The 26,474-nt window shown below is 40.3% G+C and overlaps 1 protein-coding gene across 4 annotated transcripts in view; it reads left to right on the top strand.

Moving 5' to 3' along the window:
• The window catches only part of ENOX1 (ecto-NOX disulfide-thiol exchanger 1), a 383,175-nt gene that overhangs the window by 348,964 nt on the left and 7,737 nt on the right, over positions 1 to 26,474 (top strand). For all 4 annotated transcript variants that reach the window (XM_039366738.1, XM_039366740.1, XM_039366739.1 and 1 more), the window contains 2 exons: positions 7,022 to 7,129; positions 13,064 to 13,120. In XM_039366738.1, the coding sequence (XP_039222672.1) occupies positions 7,022 to 7,129; positions 13,064 to 13,120 (165 nt within the window). The remainder of the gene's footprint in view (positions 1 to 7,021; positions 7,130 to 13,063; positions 13,121 to 26,474) is intronic.

Below are 26,474 nucleotides of genomic sequence, written 5' to 3' on the forward strand. Positions count from 1 at the left end.
TCTGGAACGGTTTTAGTGGCATATGGAAAAACAGAACAACTCCAGCAAGGGGTCTCCAGACTTCACCAACGCAAACCAAATGCAAAGACGAGTGAATAGCAAGGGAAATGTTTTGTCTATCAATTAGGTTCTTTTGGCCTACACACAATTGTTTACGGGAACAAGAGTAATAGTCCCTGTCAGCAACCTTTTTCCATTAAATTAAAAGTCCCACCAGCCAGCTAAAGACTAATGTCCTCTTATTCTGTAAATTGAAAAAGGTACAGTATGGCTATTAAGAGGTGGGTATAAGCTGCAGCAGAATGGACAGAGAGATCACTTAAATATGGACAATCCCTTGAACATGCGCCAGCCGTGTGCCGCAGCTGCCAAAAAAGCCAACACAGTGCTGGGCTGCATTAACAGGGGGATAGAATCAAGATCAAGTGAAGTGTTAACACCACTTTACAAGGCCTTGGTAAGGACACACTTAGAATACGGCATCCAGTTTTGGTCACCACGATGTAAAATAGATGTTGAGACTCTAGAAAGAATGCAGAGAAGAGCAACAGAGATGATTAGGGGACTGGAGGCTAAAACATATAAGGAATGGCTGCTGGAATTGGGTATGTCTAGTTTAATGAAGAGAAGGACGAGGGGGGGACATGATGGCAGTGTTCCAATATCTCAGGGTTGCCCCAAAGAAGAGGGAGTCAAGCTATTCTCCAAAGCCCCTGAAGGCAGGATGAGAAACAACGGATGGAAACTAACCAAGGAGAGAAGCAACCTAGAACTAAGGAGAAACTTCCTGACAGTGAGAACAATTAATCAGTGGAACAACCTGCCTCTAGAAGCTGTGAATGCTCCAACAGTGGAAGTCTTTAAGAAGAGATTGGATAGCCATTTGTCTGAAATGGTATAGGGTAGTAGGAAGGAAGGTGGAAATATATTGGGGGGTTTAATGGTCCTTGCTGGGCAAAAAGAACTTAACCACATTGGACATTCCGGCTTCTTACATTGACTTAGCCACCAACCAAACTGCAGAAATGCTTTGGAAATAGGTTTCCCCCCCATCTAATATTACTTACTTCCATTATACAGAATACAGAACACAGAACAACAGACTTGAAAGGGACCTTGGAGGTCTTCTAGTCCAACCCCCTGCTCAAGCAGGAGACCCTATACCATTTCGTACAAGTGGCTATTTTTCTTTGAAGATGTTTCGCTTCTCATCCAAGAAGCTTCTTCAGTTCTGACTGGATGGTGGGGAATGGAAGGATTTATATTCCTTGCAGTCATCTGATCATTAGTATTCTTTCTGAGAGTCACTGAGGTCACTTGGAGGCTTAGCTGTGTGCTCAGGTCACCTGAGTAGTGCAAATGGGTGTGGAGCCTTCTTGGAAGTGCTGGAAGGATTGTGTGATAGATGGGAGATGGGTGGTGTCGTATCCCTCCCCCTTCTGTTGAGAGACGGCTGTTCAATTTGGGCCTAGATGGCCTCTTGGAGCCCTCTTTCAAACCAATGGTCCTCTCTGTCCAAAATGTGGACTTTGCTGTCTTCCAAAGAGTGGTCTTTGCCTTTTCAATTCAGAATCTTGTCCTGATGGGTTTGTTCTATGTTATTTCTGAAGAAGAACTGAAGAAGCCTCATGGATGAGAAGCGAAACGTCTTCAGAGGAAAACAAAGGAAGAGCCGAGGTGGCGCAGCAGTTAGAGTGCAGTACTGCAGGCCACTTTAGCTGACTGTGTTCAGCAGGTCAGCGGTTCAAATCTCACCGGCTCAAGGTTGACTCAGCCTTCCATCCTTCCGGGGTAGGTAAAATGAGGACCCAGATTGTTGGGGGCAATGTAAATATATATATACATTGCTTACTGGTGTACACCGCTTAGAGAGTGCTTGCACTTAAAGCGGTATATAAGTCTCATAAATAAATAAATAAATAAATAAAATAAAATAAAATAAAATAAATAAATAAATAAATAAGTCCAGTTGCCTCTTGACACCCCTGGGACACCCCTGATCTGGCTGACTGAGAATCTCCATAGATGTTCCTGTTTACCAGTATAAACACCAGTATATACAGAGATGTGGATGTGTGCATATCTACACACACACACAAATACACACACCCCAGTCTTCTCTGCTTGGGAAGCACCGTTAATGTCAACTTAATGATAATCTCGGCAAGACTCTAAGCAGTTGCCCATCTTCTCCATTTGAGTTCTCTTCAGAGACATTTCCTGACAAATGTTTTCTGATACAGAAGATAATAGATTGCATCGGATCGCGCCTGTGTATTTATTTCTTTCATTACATTTATTACAGCCTTCCATTCCGACACACTCTGAGTGGTTTTTAAGAGGAGGGAGAGAGAGAGCTGATAATTCTCTCTTTTTTAAAACCTCTCCTGAAGAGCAGCAATATTCTGCTTCCTTTTCTTAGTGTATCTTTCTGTTTTCCTCATATGAGACTGAGCTAAACACATCCCATAGTAATAAAAACATTCCTTAAGAGTGTTAAAGGATTCCCCTCCCGCCCCCTTGCCCCAAAGGTATCCTCAAAAACCCAACCAATTTCATTCCTTTCCAAAGCACGTCTTATAGATTTAAATTTAAATTAACGACTTATAGATTTAATTGATAACTCCTGACGGTGTCCTTATTTATCAGTAAGGTAGGTAGCTATCCATCCAGAAATTCTCCCAAATGAAATAAACTCCCAGTTTGAAAGAAAAATAGCCAGTTCGACAGATCCAGAGGACCCCAGACCCTTGTCAACCCTTCAGAAGGGATCAAGGTTGAAGCAATAGCCAACAGGAATGCGATAGTTAAGATCCTGGTTTTAAAAAAAAGGATGACCTGTGTAAGCTAATCAAATCACGTTACGAGTTGTCCTTGATTTGCAACTGTTCTCTTAGCGGCCATTCCAATTTCTAACAGCATTGAGAAAGTCTGTTTTTGCAGACTTACGACCAGTGTGAAGCATCCCCATGGGTCAGGTGATCCATATTCAGAGGCACAGCAACTGGCATGTACTTATGACGGTTGCAATGTGCTGGGGTCCACGTGATTTCCCTTCTGATAAGCAAAGTCCAGCTGGAGGCAAGATTCACTGAGCAGCCGTGTGATTAACTTAACAACTGCAGGGATTCACATTAGCAACAATCGCAAGAGAGGTCGTAAAATGGGGCAAAAACTCAAGTTCGCAACCGCCTTGCTTAGCAATGGAAATTTTGGGCCCAGCGGCGGTCTTAAGTCAAGGAGTAACCTGCATCTGCGAGTTGATCAGTTTCCCGACGACCCAAGATGTCAATGCTGCTAACATCGGATGTTTTTGCTTTGACAAAGATGGAAACCTTTTCTTCTTGTGTTTTACTCTTAGCTAGAGTTAAATGGTGCTGGGGGGGGGGAGGAATGTGCAGGAGAGTTTAGCTAGACAAAATAAAACTGAACCTAGCGTGAGAACCAAGGTTATTGAAATAAGAGATGATAAGAATTGGTGGGCTGGAGAACTGGAGGGAAAGCCTGCATTTCAAGCTAACTGGGGAATGTGATTTATGACTGTTAACTGGAGGAGGGAATTGTGCTTTGATACTATGTGCTCAGGGGAGGGGAATCCAGTTTTTGGCTTTGACTGTGTTAGTGCCCACGCTATGCTTCCCAAATAAAGATTCTTTAAGGTAAACAATACCTTGAAGTTCTTCTGAAGAGTTTCATCTGCCAGAACCATGACATTAAGCCAAAAACAGGACCATGACACAAGGACCTTTTGCAAGAATTTCCAAAGGAAAGAATTAAACGCAACCTTCTAGAAATAAGAATTATTACTAATTGTTAAAGAATTTTGTTTTTTTAGTGTCCCACTGAATTGTTAAGTTCGTCCATATCCAGGCTTTCGAGTTCTACCTTCTCCCTAACCAGGAACGGTCTTAAGCTATCTCTCCTTAGGCAGCTGCCTCCCATCAAGGAAAATCTCCAGAGTTTTGACTAATTTTAGAAGTTTATCTCAACTCGAGAACTTTTTCCCAGGGCTAAGCAGCCTCAGCTGAAGATGAGGTTAATAAATGATAGATGGGCTGATCTTTTCAAGACAGTATTGGACTAAGTGTCAGCTCCTGGCTAACTGCAATTAATGGCACGTTTCCTCGTAGCATCTATTTTCCTGGTGACTGGGCAACATACTCATCCTTTTTGTTTCCCCCACATATTTGGATTTCTGGAGCATTTAGCTTAATTGAAAAACAATTGCATACTTCATCATTACCCGTTTAATGGGCGGCTTTTCGTATTCTTTGTAAAAAAAAATACAGCAAGAAAAACATCTCTCTTCTTCTGCTTCTTTCCATATTTTCCTCTTCCTCCTCCTCCTCCTCCTAATAAAGATCAGCCATGTCTTATCCAGAACATCTTTTACATGTTTGGGGATTTTTTAACAAGCAAATGGAATGATGCATTAACCAGAGCTCTGTTCTTCAGTTTAATTTGATTAATACAGAGAGAAATTCTTTGCAGATGCAAAGGATTAGGTCGTTGAAAGCAAAGATACAAGGACTGGCGTAGAGGAAGCTGTTTTTAACTTTACGTTCACCAGGTAAAGTAATGGATATGGAGAGCGTTTCCCTCACCCCTTGAAGTATACAGGCTCCATATCTTCTGGGCTCCATGTTGAGCTGGAAAAGTTAAATGCCTTCTCAGAGCCCTAGAATTTCCCTCATAAGCCACTTTCATTCAGTGGTTAAGGCACCAGGCTAGAAAGCAGGAGATGGTGACTTCTAGTCCCATCTTAGCCATGAAAGCCAGCTGGGTGACTTTGGGCCAATTATCAGGAGACTGGGAGTTCTAGTACTGCCTTAGACATTAAAGCCAGATGGGTGTCTTTGGACCAATCACCAGGAGACTGAAAGTTCTAGTTCCACCTGAGGCAGGAAAGCCAGCTGGGTGACTTTAGGCCAATCACCAGGAGGTGGTGAGCTCTAGTCCTGTCTTAGCCATGAAAGTCTGGGTGATTTGGGCCAATCACCAGAAGACTGGGAGTTCTAGTTCCTTTTTAGGCATGAAAGCCAGGTGGGTGACTTTGGGCCAATCACCAGGAGATGGTGAGTTCTAGTCCCGCCTTAGCCATGAAAGCCAGATGGGTGACTTTGGGCCAATCACCAGAAGACAGTGAGTTCTAGTCCCACCTTGGGTATAAAAGCCAACTGGGTGACTTTGGGCCAATCACCAGGAGATGATGAGTTCTAGTCCCGCCTTAGCCATGAAAGCCAGATGAGTGACTTTGGGCCAATCACCAGGAGACGGTGAGTTCTAGTCCCGCCTTAGCCATGAAAGCCAGACGGGTGACTTTGGGCCAATCACCAGGAGACTGGGAGTTCTAGTCCCACCTTAGGTATAAAAGCCAGCTGGGTGACTTTGGGCCAATATCTTTCTCTCTCTCTCTCAGGCCAACCAATCTTACAGGGTTGATTGTTGTGGTTGAAAATAGGAAGAGGAAGATGTGTTGGAGACACCACCTGGAGTTGTTCCTAAAATAAAGGCAGGATACAAATTAAATGGAATAAATAAACACGACTATCGGTCACCCAGTTCTTCCCTTTCCATCACTGGGGCTTTCGATTGCTGATACATCAATTTTCAAGGGTCTGCTCTCCCTGCAGAGAAGAAACTCATTTTTATTTTTTTATTTTTTTGGGGTCTTCTTGGCAACTCAGCGCAAATCTAGTTCAGATTATAGCTTCGCAGAAAATGAGATGGCGGAGGGCCAGGGACTAATTATATTAAAGGAATGTGCGCATCAATTATTTATGGGCTGGCCATGTTTATCCCCACGTTATTAAAGCCAGAGGCTCTCCTTCGGCAAATAAGACTTTAGCCCAGATAGATGTGACAGCGGCTTTGCAGTTGGTTGTGTGCCGGCGAGGAGTTTTAGGAAGGCCACACTTGGAATCCTGCATCCAGTTTTGGTCACCACAAGGTAGAAAAGATGTTGAGACTCTAGAAAGAGTGCAGAGAAGAGCAACAAAGTATGATTAGGGGACTGGAGGCTAAAACATATAAGGAAAGGTTGCTGGAATTGGGGATGTCTAGTTTAACGAAGAGAAGGATGAGGGGGGACATGATAGCAGTCTTCTAGTATCTCAGGGGCTGCCCCAAAGAAGAGGGAGTCAAGCTATTTTCCAAAGCACCTGAAGGCAGGACAAGAAGCAATGGATGGAAACTAATCAAGGAGAGAAGCAACCTGGAACTAAGGAGAAACTTTACCTTTTACTGTGTTTTTAATTTTTAATTTAGGTGGAACATTTTTATACTGTATATTGTAAGTCCATGCATGGGATAAGAGAGGGAGGGGCACGATGGCTCAGCGGTTAAAGACGCTAGGGCTTGCCAGCTGGAGAGCTGACAACCCGGGTTTGAGACCCGAGCACTGTGAGACCGGGCGAGCTCCAGTTCCTTGGCTCAGCTCCTCCAACTTAGCAGTTAGGAAAGCATGCAAATGCGAGTAGATAAATAGGTACCACTTTGGTGGGAAGGTAACAGCGGTTCGTGCACCTTTGGCGTATGGCCGTGAGGGCCACATGACCATGGAAAATGTCTTCGGACATGGCTGGCTCCCTCGGCCAAGAAACAGATGAGAACCGCACCCTAGGGTCGTACACAACTGGACAGGGAAATCTTTTACTTATTCGTGTTATGCTGTACGGCAGGGGTCCTCAACGTTGGCCACTTTAAGACTTGTGGACTTCAACTCCCAGAATTCCTCAGCCAGTACGGCAGGGGTCCTCAACCTGAGGAATTCTGGGAGTTGGAGTCCACAAGTCTTAAAGTGGCCAAGGTTGTGGACCCCTGCTGTACTGGTTGAGGAATTCTGGGAGTTGGAGTCCACAAGTCTTAAAGTGGCCAAGGTTGTGGACTCCTGCTATACTGGTTGAAGAATTCTGGGAGTTGGAGTCCACAAGTCTTAAAGTGGCCAAGGTTGTGGACCCCTGCCATACTGGCTAAATAAATCAACCCTCTATAATTATCAACATCCCTTCTTGTTTTGTAGCAACTGTTGAAAATCCAAGAAGAATTAAATAACAAGAAGTTGGAACTTGAACAAGCAAAAGAAGAACATTCCCATACGCAGGCCTTGCTGAAGATCCTACAGGAACAGGTGAGTAGCTTGTCGGGTACAAGGTTGGTCCTCTCAGTTTGAATAGCTCTCTATAGGTCTCTTAAGCAGCCAGATTTGCCCTAAAGTGTAAACTGAATGGAGAAGCGTCAACAGTGTGTGACTCCAGGAGTCCCTAAGTAAGTAAGTTGAACAGCTTGCCTCCCAAAATTGTGAATGCACCAACACTGGAATTTATTAAGATGAGACTGGACAACCGGTTGTCTGAAATGGCATAGGCATTGTAGACAGGACCTCAGAGTTAAGTCTGCCATCATTGTAGTCAGAGTCATTTCAGCTGAAGCTGATAAAAGCTTGGTAATTCTGTCGTCTAATTGACGTTAATTCATTGCTGATTATCAAGAGATTAAGTAGCTGCTGGAATTAAGGAAAGGATTGGGTTTGGTAACTTGCTATTATAAAACCGTAGCATGCTAACAAGGACAGTTGAGGCCAAGCTCCGTGGCTCAGTTTCCCTGATACAGAAGGATAACTATAATGTGGGCAAAGCCTCAGGCTGAGAAATCAGTTTTTTAACATTATTTTAATAATGTTTTTAGAGATTTATTGTTTTGGTTTTGTTGTATGCTGCCAGAGTCACTTGCTTGTGAGAAGGCAGGTCTATAAATTGGATAGATAGATGATAAATTAGATAGATGATAGATAGATAGATAGATAGATAGATAGATAGATAGATAGATAGATAGATGCATAAGATGTAGAGGGATAGATAGATGATAGACAGACAGATAGATAGATAGATAGATAGATAGATAGATAGATAGATAGATAGATAGATAGATAGATAGATAGATAATGGAGAGAGAGATTTAGTAGATAGGGGAGGGATGGATGGATGGATGGATGGATGGATGGATGGAGAGACAGAGAGATGAGAGAGGGAATGAGACAGACAATAGATAGATAATGGAGAGAGATAATAGATAATGGAAGGATGGATAGATGGATGGATGGAGAGACAGAGATAGAGAGAGAGACACACACAGATGATAGATTATGGAGAGAGATCATAGGTAGATAATAGATAATGGAAGGATGGATGGATGGAAAGATGGATAGATGGATGGATGGATGGATGGATGGAGAGAGAGAGAGAGATAATGTCTCTTTTTAATTTAAGAATATTTACTGGTGGACAATTAGTTTTGCATATGGTAACTGCAGCAATATTATCATACACACAAAAATGAAAGAATGCACAAATATCCACAGTGGGGCAATAAACAGTGAAGATGGCTGACTTTGCAGAAAGGACAACATCGGTTTGTTTGCTTACAGAGGGAACCACAATTGCTTTTATAAAAAACTGGATTCTCTTCAAGGACGCCCCCCCCCTTTTTTTTTTGTTGCTGAAAACGGACAAAGGGAATTGGTGATTTTGGGATTTACAGATGAAGGGTGGTTTATGGGAAGACGGGAAACCATGCTATGTAATTCGCAGGGGTGAACATTGCAATCATTAGGCTTGTGAGCGTTCCTGGAGTTATTTTTCTTTCTTTTCCCCCCCTTTTCTTAGTCTTTTTTCTGTCCTTCGCTTTTCCTTTCATTCTTCCATATCTTTTTTTCTTTTCGTGTTTCAGTAGTCTTTCAATTCTGCGTCAAATCCTTCTTTAATAAAATTGTGCGATTCGAGACCGTTTAATTGAACGTTTGATCTCTTAATGGAGTTCTCCACATCTATAGAATAGTCATTTTCAAACATTTGTGCATTGTCGGAATAAGCAATTAGGAAGAAATAAAAGGAACAAAGAGCTGGAATTGGGTGCGAAAGGCCTGTATTTATTAGCATTGTACCAGCGTGATGCTGTTTATTTCGACGTCTCATTATTCTCTATCTTTCCCGCCTTTCTTTTTTCCTGCAAACACAAAAACACCCATGACAAAGTCAATCTCTGCTCCCCCCGACACTACCTACGCACACACATACACACAAAACACACACACACACAAACACACAAAGACAGAAGGCAGAGAAAGAAATAGATGGATGGAATTCTTTTAAGTGTTCTGATTCTGATTTTGAAACCCGTTAATTGAAGGTACACTGTATTTTTGTAACTGTTAGCTGCTGGGAATCTAGCATTCTTATTTATCATTTTATACACTGAATAAATGAAGTTTTTTTTCCCCTCTCCCTGCTCTGCTCAAAGCAGATTCCAATTTGCAGGTGGAGAGGTAAAGCAGATAATATGAAAAAATAAGCCTGTGATTCTTTCCCGATTCTTTCTGTTCTCTGCTGAACAAAGTTACACAGTATGGTGTTGCCTCATTTCCTCAGTGATATTTAAAAAAATAATAATAATCTTTTTTGCAAGGCCCGGCAAATAGTTCTTTTCTTCTCTTTTCCCTGGAGTAAAGCATCTTTTGGGGGATAGTATCTAAAGGTTTACCCACGGAGGATCTGCTCGGCATGTTCAACCACACATAATAAGGATTTGTCTCTCCTAGAAGAATCTCTGGGTTTAGTTAATGAAAAAATCCCGGTTGTTTTGATGTGAGGGAGAAATGCCATTGCAAATCCTGGGGATTTACATTTTAAGTAAATCTACGTAGGTTTAGCTGCCTTCCCATAATCAGGAATTCTTCTGGGAAGTTCTCAATCCTGCAAAATTCTCATTTGCTTTTAGGTAAATCTGCTCCAGACAACAAAAATTATCTATCTATCCATCCATCCATCTATCCATTATCTATCTATCTATCTATCTATCTATCTATCTATCTATCTATCTATCTATCCATCCACCCACCCATCCATCCATCCATTTATCTATCCATTTATCCATCCACTTATCCATCTGTCTGTCCATCCACTATCTATCTGTCTGTCTGTCTGTCTGTCTATCTATCTATCTATCTATCTATCTATCTATCCATCCATCCATTATCTATCCATCTATCCATTATCTATCTATCTATCTATCTATCCATCCATCCATCCATCTATCCATTTATCCATCCACTTATCCATCTGTCCATCCATCCATCTACCATCCATCCATCCATGCATGCATCTATCTATCTATCTATCTATCTATCTATCCATCCATCCATCTATCCATCCATCTATCCATCCACTTATCCATCTGTCCATCCATCCATCCACTATCTATCTATCTATCTATCTATCTATCTATCTATCTATCTATCTATCTATCTATCTATCTATCTATCTTACCTATCTATCCATCCATCCATCTATCCATTTATCCATCCTCTTATCCATCTGTCCATCCATCTATCCATCTATCCATCTGTCCATCCATCCATCTACCTACCTACCTACCTACCTATCATCTATCTTTCTTACAATGTCCATGTCTTCTCCATGACATAGTTACAAACACAAGAACAGCATCATATCATACATTTGAACGTGTACTTACAGTCTGCCTGCAGTTGTTTACAGATTTAAAATAAGAAAATAGTTGGAAAGGTACCTGCAGAAATTTGGGCATCCTTCTAGTTGATTCAGTAGATCAGTCCTAAAAAAAACCATCCCCATAAAGTTGTTAATAAGGCCCCAAAGACAGTGTCTCCAATGGCCGCCAGGTAATCGTCCCAGGGGTAAACACCCGGAGCTTACCTTTCTCATCTCTCAGGCTGCGATAATTGTTCGGTCTCTTTTCAACCAGGGTGGCCTCTTCTAAACAGCTGTCTCAGCCTTTGAAGTGGGAAATAATTCACCCTTACAAAGCAGATAAAGGTGATAAAACATCTATAAGTGCTTCCACCTAGCAATTTCAGTCTTAAGAACCATTGTTAAGAAATGGAAGCTTAGAACTGTTGGACTCAAGGGGAGGAAATCTAGAAGACATATTAAAAAAAAAAAAAAAACCTCTCTACTACAGCTGGCTGAAAATTGGTCAGAAGTGTAAAAAATAGAATTTACAACAAGGATCAGCCTAGGATGGTTATCCCATGTAACTCTCTTCTCTGATCTTCCTGGAAGAATTTTTGTCTACGGAAGTTGTAAGAAAACTTTGATAAATAAACCTAAAACTTTTTTCTAACAAAATAATAATTAATAATAATAATAATAATAATAATAATAATAATAATAATAATAATAATAATAATAATGATCTCAAAACAACTGGAGCACCACTTGAACACCATTGGCATTGACAAATTCGCTATTAGTCAATTGCAAAAGGCGGCCTTACTAGGAACTGCTTCCATCCTGCGACGATACCTGTAATACCATCAAACATCCACATCTGCCTATCCCAGGTCCTGGGTAAGGACTCGATAGGTAGACAAAATGCCAAATCCAGTCTGAACACCTGGCTGACTGTGCGATGATCCATAACAACAATAACAACAACAACAACAACAACAACAACAACAATAATAATAAAGTTGGAAGGGACCTTGGAGGTCATCTAGTCCAATGATTTGGAACAATGAAACAAACATTCTACAGTTTAGCCAAAACCACACAAGACACATGGGGTGACATGATAGCAGTCTTCCAATATCTCAGGGGCTGCCCCAAAGAAGAGGGAGTCAAGCTATTCTCCAAAGCGCCTGAAGGCAGGACAAGAAGCAACGGATGGAAACTCATCAAGGAGAGAAGCCACCTAGAACTAAGGAGAAACTTCCTGACAGTGAGGACAATTAACCAGCGGAACCACCTGCCTCCAGAAGTTATGAATGATCCAACCCTGGAAGTTTTTAAGAAGTGACTGGACAACCATTTGTCTGAAATGGTATAGGGTTTCCTGCCTGAGCAGGGGGTTGGATAGATGACCTCCAAGGTCCTTTCCTCCCAAAAAAGAGATAGTTCTGTTCTGTTACAACACAGCCAGATCACCTGCCTTAGCATTTTGGGGCAATAGCCAACCAATCAATCAGAATAGAGTTGGAAGGGACCTTGCAGGTCCTCTAGTCCAACCCCCTGCTCAAGCAGGAGATCTTAGGGCAGAGGTATTCAAACTTGGCCCCTTTATGACTTGTGGACTTCAACTCCCAGAATTCCTCAGCCAGCCTCCATTTTGTTTGTTAGATTTAAGACAGGGCTCTTCAAACTTGGCCCTTTGATGACTTGTGGACTTCAACTCCCAGAATTCCTCAGCCAGCCTCCATTTTGTTTGTTAGATTTAAGACAGGGCTCTTCAAACTTGGCCCTTTGATGACTTGTGGACTTCAACTCCAATTCTGGGAGTTGAAGCCCACAAGTCATCAAAGGGCCAGGTTTGAAGACCCCTGCCCTACTAGACCATTTCAGATAGATGGCTGGGTGGTCTTTTCTTAAAAACCTCCAGTGAATGAAGCACCCACAATTTCTGAAGGCAACCTGACATTTCATTTTTTTTTCCCCACCTAAGAATATTTCTCTTTCTTTTTTTTCCTAATGGCCTTCAGCAGTCCCTGATGTGGAGAAGACATTTGGGCGTCAATGAGACGGAGGCCACAAAATGAACGGCTTTATCTTCCCGACAGGTTCCTGAGCAGAAAAACCCATCAGAAATGCTCAAAACTCGTAACTCAGAAGCAATTATTAGCTGCCTGCTATTTAGCTAGCAGCAACGTCTGCAACCACTGCAAAATTCCAAATTAATAGCAGCCAAACGGGAAATGAAAGCATTTATTACTCTTGAAAGCCAATTTTGCACCCTTCTTATGCCTTCAGACTGCTTCCTAATCTTATTATTTTTTAAAAAAGTAACGATCCAGTCTTGGCGTCGGCTTCCTTTTATTTTATTTTATCATCATCATCATCATCATCATCATCATCATTATTATTATTTAAGCCAACCTATCAGATCTTAACTAGGTTGCTTCCTAACTAGTTTCGGCAAAGAGCTCATTTGTTCATTGGAAGCCTTGCCTGGTTATAAATCAACAATAATTGTGTGAAACACCACTAATCGTGATTGGTTTTTTTTTCTCTCTCTCTCTCTCTTTCTTCCGCAGTTAAAAAAAAATGCCAAGGAGTTAGAGACGAACGGGCACGACGAATCTCAGGCAAAAGTAGGTGCAACTTTTGGATTTGTGTTTTCGGCTTGCACTTCGAAAAAAAATCAAAGCTGGCTTTTAATGGATTAATGGTCCTACAAAGAGTAACCTTTTGTGAAACCGAAGGGGTGGTTATTTCAAGATAAATGATTTTTAGTTTTTTAATTTGCCTTGCCAGAATTAACAGGAAACGGCTGGCTTGCCTTGCGACATTTATCGTGGCAAAGGTGTTTTTTGTTTAATATTTCTCATTTGCTGAAACATTTATATACCTGGGACAGAGAAATAGGCATAACCCAGTTGGTGTAGATGTCCAGCTTTCGGTGCTGAATTTTCAGAAGCCGGTGAGGTTGGCGGCTCTCATTTCAAAAAGGTTCAGCATGCTTAGACCTCATGTGAAGACCCCAATCTTCCAGTTACATTTGGCTTTTCTTTGATTGATGTTCAGACTGAAGCAATTATTGGCAGCATGCAGAGTCCTTTCCGGGGCCACTGATAATACAGGTAGTCCTCGACTTAATGGCCACAATTCTAAAATTGTGAATAGAATAGAATAGAATAGAATAGAATAGAATAGAATAGAATAGAATATGGAATGGAATAGAATAGAAAAGAATAGAACGCAAAATGGATAGGATAGGATAGGATAGGATAGGATAGGATAGGATAGAAATATAGGATAGAATAGAATAGAATAGAATAGAATAGAATAGAATAGAATAGAATAGAATATGGAATGGAATGGAATAGAATAGAATAGAATAGAATAGAATAGAATAGAATAGAATAGAATAGAATAGAATAGAATAGAATAGAATAGAATAGAACACAAAATGGAATGGAATGGAATAGGATAGGATAGGATAGGATAGAAATATAGGATAGGATAGAATAGAATAGAATAGAATAGAATAGAATAGAATAGAATAGAATAGAATAGAATAGAATAGAATAGAATAGAATGCAAAATGGAATGGAATAGGATAGGATAGGATAGGATAGGATAGGATAGGATAGGATAGGATAGGATAGGATAGGATAGGATAGGATAGAAATATAGAATAGAATAGAATAGAATAGAATAGAATGGAATGGAATGGAATGGAATGGAATGGGATAGGATAGGATAGAATAGAATAGAATAGAATAGAATAGAATAGAATAGAATAGAATAGAATAGAATAGAATAGAATAGAATAGAATAGAATAGAATAGAGTGGACGGACAGATGAGAGGCCTGTCAAGTGTGCAACACGGCAAATGCTTCTTTAAAATGCTGGATATTAATACGTCGGGGCGACTCGTCGGAGAAATGTGAATTACGGAATTACATACGTTAATAAGGGAAGTTGACAATCTTTTCTCCCCCGAGGTTCCCGGCTGAGTGTTTGCAGATCAAAATGTCTGGCGAGGAAAGGATTGCTCAGTTTCCCGCACGGTTATTAGTGGTCTGTAATGCATTTAATGGGATTAGTACCTATTTGATACAGTTGACAAACTGGATTTAGCAAATACCCTCGTAGCCAGAGCAAGATCTGGTCTGCAAAGGAAGGGCAGAGATGTTCCTTCCACGATTTGGAAAATCTTTGGGAGGTTATTTTAAATTGGAATAAGAAAGCAGATTCTGACAGCTATCTCCCTCTCTCTCTCTTTCTCTCTCTCTCTCGCCTTCTTTCTCTCTTTCTCTCCCTCTCTCTCTCCCTCTCTCTTTCTCTCTTTTTCTCTTTCTCCCTCTCTCTTTCTCTCCTCTTCCTCTCTCTCCCTCTCTTCTTCTCTCTCTCTTCCTCTTTCTCTCTCTCTCTTTCTATCCCTCTCTTTCTCTCTCTCCCTTTCTATCTCTTCCTCTCTCTCCCTCTCTCTCTCTCCCTTTCTCTCTTTCTCTTCCTCTCTTCTCTCTCTCTTCCTCTTCCTCTTTCTCTCTCTCTCTTTCTATCTCTCTCTTTCTCTCTCTCCCTTTCTATCTCTTCCTCTCTCTCCCTCTCTCTCTCTCCCTTTCTCTCTTTCTCTCCCTCTCTTCTCTCTCTCTTCCTCTTCCTCTTTCTCTCTCTCTCTTTCTATCTCTCTCTTTCTCTCTCTCCCTTTCTATCTCTTCCTCTCTCTTCCTCCCTTTCTCTCTTTCTTTCTATTTCTCTTTCTCTCTTCTCTCTCCCCCTCTCTCTTTTTTTCTTTCTCTCCTCTCTTTCTCTCCTCTTCCTCTCTCTCCCTTTCTCTCTCTCTCTCTTCTCTCTCTCTTCCTCTTCCTCCCTTTCTCTCTCTCTTTCTATCCCTCTCTTTCTCTGTCTCTTTCTCTGTCTCTCTCTTTCCCTTTCTCTCTATCTCTTCCTCTCTCTTCCTCTCTCTCTCTCTTTCTATTTCTCTCTCCCTCTCTCTCCCTCCCTCCCTCCCTCTCTCTCTCTCTCTCTCTCTCTCCCAAGTTTGAAAACCCCTGGTTTATTTGATTGCTCGTTATGGCCAGGGGGAGAATTATTGTTTTTATATTGAGTTTTTTAAAATTTTTATAAGCTGATTGTGAGTGGGCAGCCAAATAAATTCTCTAAATAAATTAAAAATGCCACAAGGGAGATAAGTAACCACCAACCGGCCCTAGGAGTAGTAGAACCTCCATAAAAGAATAGTTAATTCTCCTACAGTCCTCGGGTTACAACAATTCATTTAGTGACTGTTCAAAGATAATGACGACACTGAAAAAAGTAACCGATGATCGCTTTTCACACTTACGACCGTTGCAGCGTCCTCATGGTCACGTGGTCAAAATTCAGAGGCCAGGCAACTGACATGTACTTATGACTGTTGTAGTGATCCCCTTTTGTGACCTTCTGACAAGCAAAGTTAATGAGGAACCCTGGATTCATTGAACAATTGTGTTTCTAATTTAACAACTACAATGATTCGCTTATTAACCGTTGGAAGAGACGTCGTAAAAGGGGCAAAATTTGCTTAACGAAGGTCTCGCTTAGCAAGAGTTTGCGCTCAACTGTGGTCGTAACGCGAGGACTTTCTGCATTTGATTTTTTCTTTCTTTCAGAATGTGGGGGTCCTTCCTAGATTGTCACCCTACACGACTGCTTAGTTCACTTGGGTCACACACACACCCTTATCTGAGATATTTCCTTTTTCTGTTATTTAAAGTTGCTCTGGGAAGCTCCAATAGGTTTTTCTTTTCATTTTCTTCCTGTAGAATAAATATTTCATACTCCAGTTGTTTTCTTTTCCAATCACTTTGACATCTGTAGTTGTTTATTAAAGGGTTTCCATGGTGCTGGCCTGGAAAATGAGATACAAGGATGAAATGCCAAAGGAAAAACAATCTTCGAATAATAATAATACGGGGAAGGAAATTGAAAATATTTTAATCTGTCTTGAGCACCGCTCAGCTGTGCTAGAATGTAGATAAGCTGTAATGAAAAGCCCCTGTGATATTAAATAGTCTCTAGAACAGTGGTGCTCAAGCTTTTTAATGCCGCGACCCCCAACCAGTCGTAAGTCGAGGACTACTCAACCGGTCGTAAGTCGAGGACTACTCAACTGGTGCAGCACTGTTTGCAGAATGGGACTTTTGGAGGGCTCAGCAGGGCAGAGACAGCCTGGACAATTCCTATTGGCTTTTGAAAGCCAATAGAATTAGACTCTATTCAAGAGAATCTATTCTATTGGCTTTCAAAAGCCAATAGAATGGACTTCCGGTGGATTTTGCGCGCGCGATGGCGGCTACTTTGTAGCCGTCTCTCCTGGGTAAGTGTAAGAACCGCTATGAACAGCAGACATCAGCTGTTCAGCCGTTCAAAATCCCCCTCCCGGGCAAAGGGGGGGGTAGAGAGTGTCTGAATAGTGGTAGAGCCTCTTTTGCACCCCCCAAATTTTTTTGGGGGGGGGTGAAAGGAGTGCTCCCACGGAGTTCAGACTTGTCTCCGCTTCCCAGCTGTTTTTGTCCTCAGAGACAAAACGAGCCGCTGCAAACACCTCCGTGCTTAAAGAGAACTGGTGAGTTTTTTTTATAAACGGACAGAGCTGAGTAGAGGATTTAGTTTTTCCTTTCTTTGATTTATTTGGATTTTAAGTTTTAAGATTTGCTTTTATTTTTATTCTCTCTTTTTATTTTTTTTTCTTTGTTGAAAGGGAAAGTAAAATGGCGATCGGCAAATCTCTCGGTGTTTTTTTTTCTGAAGTTAGAATGCTGACCGGCAGACTTTTTGGTGTTTCTCTTTCTTTCCTTTCTCTTTCCCTTTTTATTTTCTTATGATTGGAATGGTTGTTTTTGGTATCTCTAAGTATTTTTTTTGGAACGGACTTTTTCTATTTAATTATTTTTTTTTCTCCCTTCTTTTTATTGTAATGACCCTTTTTTGAAGGACTTTTTTCTGTTTAATTTTTTGCAATTTTTAAGAAGGAGTAAAGCTTTTTTTTAATTCTTTTTCTCTTCCTTTTTTTTTTCTTTTTCCCTTTTTTCTTTTTATTATAATGACCTTCTTTGGAGGGAGTTATGATTTTTGAAGGACTTTTTATAATTTTTTAAGAAGGGCTAAAGGTTTTTCTTTAAGATGGCTCCAAAGCGTCCAGGGATTTCTACAGCTTCTAAATCAACAGTTTCACCCTCTTCTGGGGGTCAGCTAATAACTATGAAGGATTTGCAAAACATGATGGGAGATGTTATAATTCAAATTAGGGCAGAAATGAAAAAGATTTTAGAGGAAAATAATAAGATCTTGAGACAAGATTTTGTTTTGGCTTTAGAAGGAGTTGCTTCTGTTCTTGAAAAGGTGAACTCCCATGTGGAAGAGGTAGCTGAAAAAGTGGACATAATGGAGGGGAAAATTGAAAGTATGGAAAAAGAAATGGAAAATGAGATTCTTATGCTTCAATATGGACAAATGGAATATGCCTTAAGAATCAGAGGCCTGGAAGAGTCTTTGCAAGGAGATTTGAAAGAGATGGTTGCAAAGGACTTTGCATTGATTTTGAATAAAGAAAAAGAGGGAATACTTAGTGAAATTGAAAAATTATTTAGGGTTAACTCTGTGGTGGCAGCACAGAAGAATCTGCCAAGAGATGTGGTAATTTACTTTGGTAAAAGATCTTTACGCAATGAAATTGTGCAAGCCTATTATAAGAAGAGATTTCAAATTGCTTCACAAGATGTCATAATTTTTAAGGAGATCCCATCTAAAATTTTAAGAAGAAGAAAGGAGTTTGCTTTTCTAGCAAATGAACTTAAAAAGAGAAAAATTCTATTTAGATGGGATGTTCCGACTGGAATGGTGGTGAACTACCTGGGGACATGTCATAGACTTAATACTGTTTCTCAAGCAAAAGATTTTTATACTTCGGTCCTGGGGGTATGTGCATCGCCATCTATTAGGTCTCAACAAGTCCAGATCGAGGAGCAGAAGACAACTTGTGTAGCACATAATTCCAAAGAAAAGCAGCAACAGAAGAAGGTTAAGGAAGTTTCATATTCAGTGGTCTCTGAATCTCTGGGAGATGTTGGACCTACAAAGTCTTTGGAGCAATTTTCAAGGGTGGAATTGCTGCCTGAAATGGAAATTGGGAAATCTCAGTTTGAGGGGCATCAACAAGAGAGGAACGGGCAGAGGATAACTTGTATAACTTACAATTGTAAAGATCAACACAAGGAGGAATTTAAGGAATCCTTACCTGTATTGGCTTCGGAAGTTAGACCTACAAAGTCTTTGGAGCAATCTTCAGAAATGGAAATTGGGAAAACATATAAATGTAAAGAGAAAGACCAACAGAAGAAGGAGGTTGAGGAAGTTTCACAGGTACTGATTCCTGAGCTTGGGGGTCAACCAGGACTTACAAACTCTTTGGAGCGATCTTCAAGGGCAGAATTCCACGCATTCTTTTCGATGCTTGCGGGCAAGAGAGACTGATATGGATTGTGCTTATAGTAGATGCAACTGGCTATTAGACAGAAGATTATGGATATTGAATGAAAATTTTAGATAAGAAGTTTGTGTTTATAGTGGATGTAACTGGTTATTGGATAGAAAATTATGGACATTGAATGAGAACTTTAGACAAGAAGTTTACTATTGAGATTGTGGGAGAAGTAAAACTTATATCGTTTTTGGAAAATGTCTTATGTAATGTCTAAACATGTGTTTTGGGATAATAATATATTTCAGCTTTAAGTTTTAAACCTTTAATGATAATATTGTTTAAACTTGTGTTTTGAAGGGATTACAATTTGTTTATTTCAGTGAGGGGATTCTAATAAATTTGTGTTTCGAAGGGAGTATAACTTGTTTAAGTTTCAAGTAATGCTTAAATTTGGTTTTTAAATATTATTATTAATATTTCTAAGAGAAAATAATTTGTTTAATTAAATGTCTAGATTTGTTTAGGAAAGAAAGTAATGTTTAAATCTGTGTTTTTGGAGGAAGTCTGTATAGAATGATGATTGTATTTAGACTTGTTTAGGATTTAAAAGTGTTTCAAGTTTTTAAATATTATTATTAATATTTTTAAGAGAAAATAATTTGTTTAGATTTGTTTAGGATTTTTAAGTTTTTTTTTGTTTTTTTTGGATAGGTGAGAAGATTATGAAGATTGAAGGAAATATGTATTTATTTTAAGTTTTCTAAGAGTATTTAGTTTTAATGGTATAGCAAAGGTTTATATGTTTATTTTTTTGTATTAGGATAAAGAAAGAGGGAGAAATTAGATTTTATATTATAGGCATAGATATTCAAAGAAAGTAATGTTTAAATTTGCGTTTTTGGAGGTAGTTTATATAGAATGATGATTGTATTTAAATTTGTTTAGGTTTTAAAAGTGTTTTAAGTTTTTTTCTCAATTAAGCCTGTACTTCAGCTCTGGGAAGTCTAGGGGAGGGTTGGGAGGTTGGGGAGGAGGGGGGTGAGGTAGGGTTGGGGGGGGTATGGGAAGGGGATTTGTTTTTGTAAAAATTTAAAAATTTTCAATAAAAAAAAAAAAGAAGAAGAACAAAATAAATAATACAAAAATAAAAGCCAATAGAATAAAAGGGAGTAGCGCAGCTAAGGAAAAGGGGGAAAAAATGGCGGACTGCGTTGTTTGGCGACCCCCGTGAAATGGTCGTTCGACCCCAAATGGGGTCCTGACCCACAGGTTGAGAACCACTGCTCTAGAAAGTAACACAAGTGCATTATGGAAGTGCGTCGAGGCAAAGCTCAAGGTTTACTTCAGATCAAGGTAGTAAGCGGCTAGACAGTCTTACTACCACTATCCCCATTTATATATTGAGTCTGCTACAAGCTGACCGAAAGGAGCTTTTTCAAAAGGCAACTGGACTCTTGAAGATGTTTCGCTTGTCATCTAAGAAGCTTCTTCAGTTCTGGCTGAATGATGGAGGATGGAAGGATTAATATTCCTTGCAGTCATCTGATTGTTGGTGCTCTTTCTGAGAGGTGCTGAGGCCACTTGGAGATTTATCAGCGCCCTCAGAGTCCACATTCTGGACAAAGAGGACCACTGGTTTGAAAGAGGAGCCAAAGAGACCTTCCATGTCCAAATTGAACTCCCTTCTCTCAACAGAGGGGGAGAGACACAACGCCACCCATCTCCTGTGTACAACACAAGTCCTTTCATCAGTTCCAAGAAGTCTCCACACCCATTTGCGCCACTCAGGTGTCCCTGAGGGCACAAATAAAACCTCCAAGTGGCCTCAACGATCCTCAGAGAGAGTACTAACGACCAGAGGACTACGAAGAAATACAATCCTTCCATTCCCCCACCATTCTGCCAGAACTGAAGAAGCTTCTTGGATGAGAAGTGAAACCTCTTCAAGGAAACACAAAGGAAGCCCAGTTATCTCTTGAAGAAGAATCTTTGGGACAACCATGACCTGGAGGACTGAGAACCTCCATCGACATCCCTCAAGTTGACCTAGACCGGGGTAGGCAACCTTGGCTGTTTTATGACTCATGGACTTCAACTCCCAGAATTCCTAAGCCAGCATGGCTCAGCTTGGAAACCTCTCCCTTTCCCCTCAGCATGGTTGGCTCAGGAATTCTGGGAGTTGAAGTCCACCAGTCATAAAAGAGCCAAGTTCCCCACCCCTGCCCTACATCAGAGGTCCTCAACCTTGGCTCTTTTATGACTGGTAGACTTCAACTCCCAGAATTCCTGAGCCAGCATGGGGGAAACTATGTCCCCCTTTATGACTCATGGACTTCACCTCTCAGAATTCCTGAGCCAGCATGGGGGAACTACGGCCCCTTCATGATTTGTGGACTTCAACTCCCAGAATTCCTGAGCCAGCTTGGCTCAGCTTGGAAACCTCTCCCTTTCCCCTCAGCATGGCTGGCTGAGGAATTCTGGGAGTTGAAGTCCACGAGTCATAAAAGGGCCAAGTTTGAAGACCCCTGCTCTAAACTACAAACCAGTAGTTCCACCGGATGTAGAGTTGGTCTATAGCCAGCATGGGGGAACTATGGCCCCCTCATGGCTGGCTGAGGAATTCTGGGAGTTGAAGTCCACGAGTCATAAAAGAGCCAAGGTTGCCTACCCCTGACCTATACAACAAAAACATACAGAATTGAGAAGACGGCAACAAACAGCAACTGCCGCCTCTGCAAAGAAGCTGAAGAAACAACGGACCAGCTGGTTAGTTGCTGCATGATTTGGCCTGTCACTAAACACACCGTTGTAAGTTGAGGACAATCAGTAGCAGCATTCTCTCTGTTCTTGACAGACAAGTGTTGGCTTTGAGCATGAAATCTGCAAAACATCTGAGCTGAATTAGTCCCTTCACGGAGAGTGTTTTGCTGACCCATCCATTCATGGTGCCCTTGGATTAATATTACTCCTCTTTGTAAACCAGTCCAGCTTTTAATTTGAAAAAAGAAAACACCCTTTTTTTCTATAAGGGGCATCGCAAAAAAAAAAGCAAAATATTGTTCAGTCGTGATGGCTGTATGGAAATTTTAGGTGTAATTAAAATCTAATAGGTGGCTTTCATGTTAGAAACCAATTAGCTACGCAGCTCCCCTTGAATATTTGAGTTGTAACACATGTTTTGTTGTTTGATGTTTTATACCGGATTTTTGATCTGTGACCCTGAGCGAAATTTGAATTAAGTACAAAGTACCCGGCGCATTTAATCAGAAAAGGCTAGCCGAGTTTAATATTTAGCAGGCATAACATCTGCGAATGTATTTGCTAGATTTTTTTTTAACCTGGCCTGATCCAACAGATTGCGTCTGAGATTGCATACTCTCTGAATATATATATATATATATATATATATATATATATATATATATATATATATATATATATATATATATATATATATATTATCATTTAGCAATCCAGGAGTAAATATTTACCTCCATGTCAGATTTTCATAGGTCACAGAATTAGAGAAATATTGATTCAAGGCGAGGTAAGAAAAAAATCCTGTTTTACATAATAATAATAATGATAATAATAATAGTAAAGTTGGAAGGGACCTTGGAGGTCATCTAGTCCAACCCCCTGCTCAGGCAGAACAAAATGCAGTTGTGAGAGGCAAGTTGTAATGCTGTACAGTGGAGAATACAAGCAATCCTCAACTTACAACAGTCCATTTAGTGACTGAAGTTACAAGTCATTGAAAAAAAGTGACATGATTGTTTTTCATACTTATGACCTTTGCATCATGGATCAGAGTTCAGACATTGGACAACTGAGTCACGTTTATGATGGTTGCAGTGTGTCCCAGGGTCACGTGATCCCCTTTGGCGACCTTGTGACAAGCAAAGTCAGTGGGGGAATCCAGATTCGCTTAACGACCGTGTGACTAACTTAACAACTGCAGTTATTAAGTGAATTTTGCCCCAAAATTCACTTAATAACTGTCTCACTTAGCGACAGATATTTTGGGCTCAATTGTCGTCGTACGTTGAGGACTACCTGTATTAGTTCTGAATTTAGGGAAGGCATCACTATTTAATGTTCTCAGGTATTAAAAAAAAAAAAAACTTCCTCTGGGTAGGAAAGGAGCGTAAAGGAAGTCCTCAACATATGACCACAATTTTGGCACGGGAATTTTTATTCTTATGCAATGCAACCATGAAACGAGTCATCAGGTGACCATTTTCTCTGTGATTGTAAAGCCAATTACTTTACATTATTACTGGGGAATCCTGGATCCCTTATTAACACTAAGATTTTTCTGATCAAAAGCAGCCAGTTTGGATAAATAATGATTAGAAATTGCTATGCATGTCATTGACTCTTTCATTCTAATTATTCATGGCCTGTTTCTGCTTGAGCAGGGGTTGGACTAGAAGACCTCTAAGGTCCTGTTCCAACTGAGTTATTCTGTTATTGTCCACTTGAAGCCCATTTTTTAAAATTCTTTTTTCATCCTGCCTCTCTTTCTTCAACCACATCTGATGTTCCTGCTTTGGGCTACCTCGCTTAACGTGACTTCATTTTTCCTGCTTTGCCCCCAACGGGTGTTTGAATCTTTCACACAATTTCCCATTTTCTTTTTGCGTGATAGACTCTTATCATTCCTCACGAAGTTCCTTTCCTTGTTTGGAGCGCGGACAACTTTATTATCTGGAAGGAAATCAATAGCCTGAATTAAACCCACATTTGCTGCTTGGGGATGTCCGTCTAAAACCATTTTTTTAAAAGGAGATCTTCATGAACCAGCCGTTATGGAGGCGTGTTGTTTTACTTCCAATTGGAAATCCCCTTTCTCTATTATCTCTTTGACATTTATAAGATTCTAGTCCTCGGTGATCTATTATTTTTCATTTCTGAAATAACGATGTTGCTTGACATTGGGTTCTTTTATAACGCCAGAGGCATCGTGATACTCAACGTTGAATCTAAATCCACAACAGACACTTATATTTTCTATATTTGCACAATAAACTTAAAGAGACAGCTACCTTTCTTCGTGCAGCTTAAGAAAACCACAATATAACACCCCATTGAGTTCGACCGGCAACATCCACATACAACACAAGTTAAACTGATGACTGGGTTTTACGAGTTAATGTGGAAATTGAGTTTTATTCCAGACGGCTTATATTGAACCGTAAATTAACCAAAGATGTTGCATTCATTCAACAAACAAAAAAGAAACAAAAAAACTCAAGGTTAAAACTGAATGAATTTTACTCAGAAGAAATAATAATAATGATGATGATGATGATGATGATGATGATGATGATAATAAAGTTGGAAGGGACCTTGGAGGTCATCGAGTCCAACCCCCTGCATAGGCAGGAAACCCTACACCATTTCGGACAAATGGCTGTCCAGTTTCTTCTAAAAAGCTTCCAGTGTTGGAGCATTCACCACTTCTGGAGGCAGGTGGTTCCACTGGTTAATTGTTCTCACTGTCAGGAAGTTTTTCTTTAGTTCCAGGTTGCTTCTCTCCTTGATCAGTTTCCATCCATTGCTTCTTGCTCTGCCTTCAGGTGCTTTGGAGAATAGCTTGACTGCCTCTTCTTTGGGGCAGCCCCTGAGATATTGGAAGGCTGCTATCATGTCACCCCTCGTCCTTCTCTCCACTAAACTAGACATCCCCAATTCCAGCAACTGTTCCTTATATGTTTTAGCCTCCAGTCCCCTAATCATCTTTGTTGCTCTTCTCTGAACAATTTCTAGAGTCTCAACATCTTTTTTACATCGTGGGGACCAAAACTGGATGCCGTATTCCAAGTGTGGCCTTACCAAGGCCTTGTAAAGTGGTATTAATACTGAGAACGAGAAAAAAATTAACCAGGGAAGCAGTTTGTCTCCCAGGGTGCAAGGAAAGAGTGGACAGCCATTTATCCAGGATGTCCCAAAGATGTTTTTTTTTTTTTTTTTTTAAAAAGGCAACTGGACTTTGTATTTCTTTGAAGACGTTTTTCTTCTCGTCCAAGAAGCTTCTTCGGTTCAGACTGAAGAACGCAACCAAAGTCAGAACGGAAGAAGCTTCTTGGGAGGAGAAGCGAAACCTCTTCAAAGCAAAACACAACAGTCCAAATGGACTCTCGAAAAAAGCACCTTTGGGGCAACCATCACCTGGAGATTTATTGTCCAGGAGGCAACAAAGACCTGCATCCCTAAATCAAGGACGACAGGTACATATTCGATATATTCAGTGTATTTTCATCTTTTCGGTTCTTTTTCACTCGTTTTCGTAATTTGTAAGCCCCGCAGTCCACCTTGTAGAGGAGATGGATGGCATAGAAATTTAATAAATAAATAAATCCTATCCTTTCGTTTGCCTCACACATTTTCTGGGGGGAAGCGAAACTATATAGAGTCAAATACCGCTGTTATTTTAACTCTTTCGATTTTCCTAAGAAAGCCTGGTCTCTTAAAAGGACATTTTAACAGAATAACAGCATGGCGCGTAGCAATAGCAGGACCCTGGGAGTCCTCCGTATATTTATCTGGGTGGGTCCCAATTAATACTAGAAGAATAGAATAGAGTAGAATAGAATAGAAAATATGGAATAGAATGGAAAGGAAAGGAATGGAATGGGATGGGATGCGATGGGATGGGATGGGATGGGATGGGATAGAATAGAATAGAATAGAATAGAATAGAATAGAATAGAATAGAATAGAAAATATGGAATGGAATGGAATGGAATGGAATGGAATAGAATAGAATAGAATAGAATAGAATAGAATAGAATAGAATAGAATAGAATAGAATAGAATAGAATAGAATAGAATAGAAAATATAGAATAGAATAGAATAGAATAGAATAGAATAGAATAGAATAGAATAGAATAGAATAGAATAGAATGGAATGGAATGGAATGGAATAGAATAGAAAATATAGAATAGAATAGAATAGAATGGAATAGAAAATATGGAATAGAAAATATGGAATAGAATAGAATAGAATAGAAAATATGGAATAGAATAGAATAGAATGGAATGGAATGGAAAGGAAAGGGATAGGATAGGATAGGATAGGATAGGATAGGATAGAATAGAAAATATAGAATAGAATAGAATAGAATAGAATAGAATAGAATAGAATAGAATAGAATAGAAGTTGGAAGGGACCTTGGAGATAAATGGTTGTCCAATCTCTTCTTAAAAGCCTCCAGTGTTGGAGCACCCACAACCTCTGGTGGGAAGCCGTTCCACTGGTTGATTGTTGCTAAGTTAGTTACATGCTTGTTAAACAAATCCGGCTTCCCCCATTGATTTCGCTTGTTAAAAGGTTGCAAAAAGGGATCACATGACCTTGGGACAGAGCAACGGCAATAAGTACGAGTCAGTTGCCAAACCTCCTCCGAATTTTGATCACGTGACCCACGGGGATGATGGCGCAACGGTCGTCAGTGTGAAAAATGGTCGTAAGTCAAGTTTTCTCACTGCTGCCATAACTCTGAAATGGTCACTAAATGAACCCAT

This window comes from Crotalus tigris, unplaced genomic scaffold, assembly GCF_016545835.1.
Source record: "Crotalus tigris isolate CLP2741 ecotype Arizona unplaced genomic scaffold, ASM1654583v1 scf7180000020351.1464749751:1500972, whole genome shotgun sequence".
Lineage (NCBI taxonomy): Eukaryota > Metazoa > Chordata > Lepidosauria > Squamata > Viperidae > Crotalus > Crotalus tigris.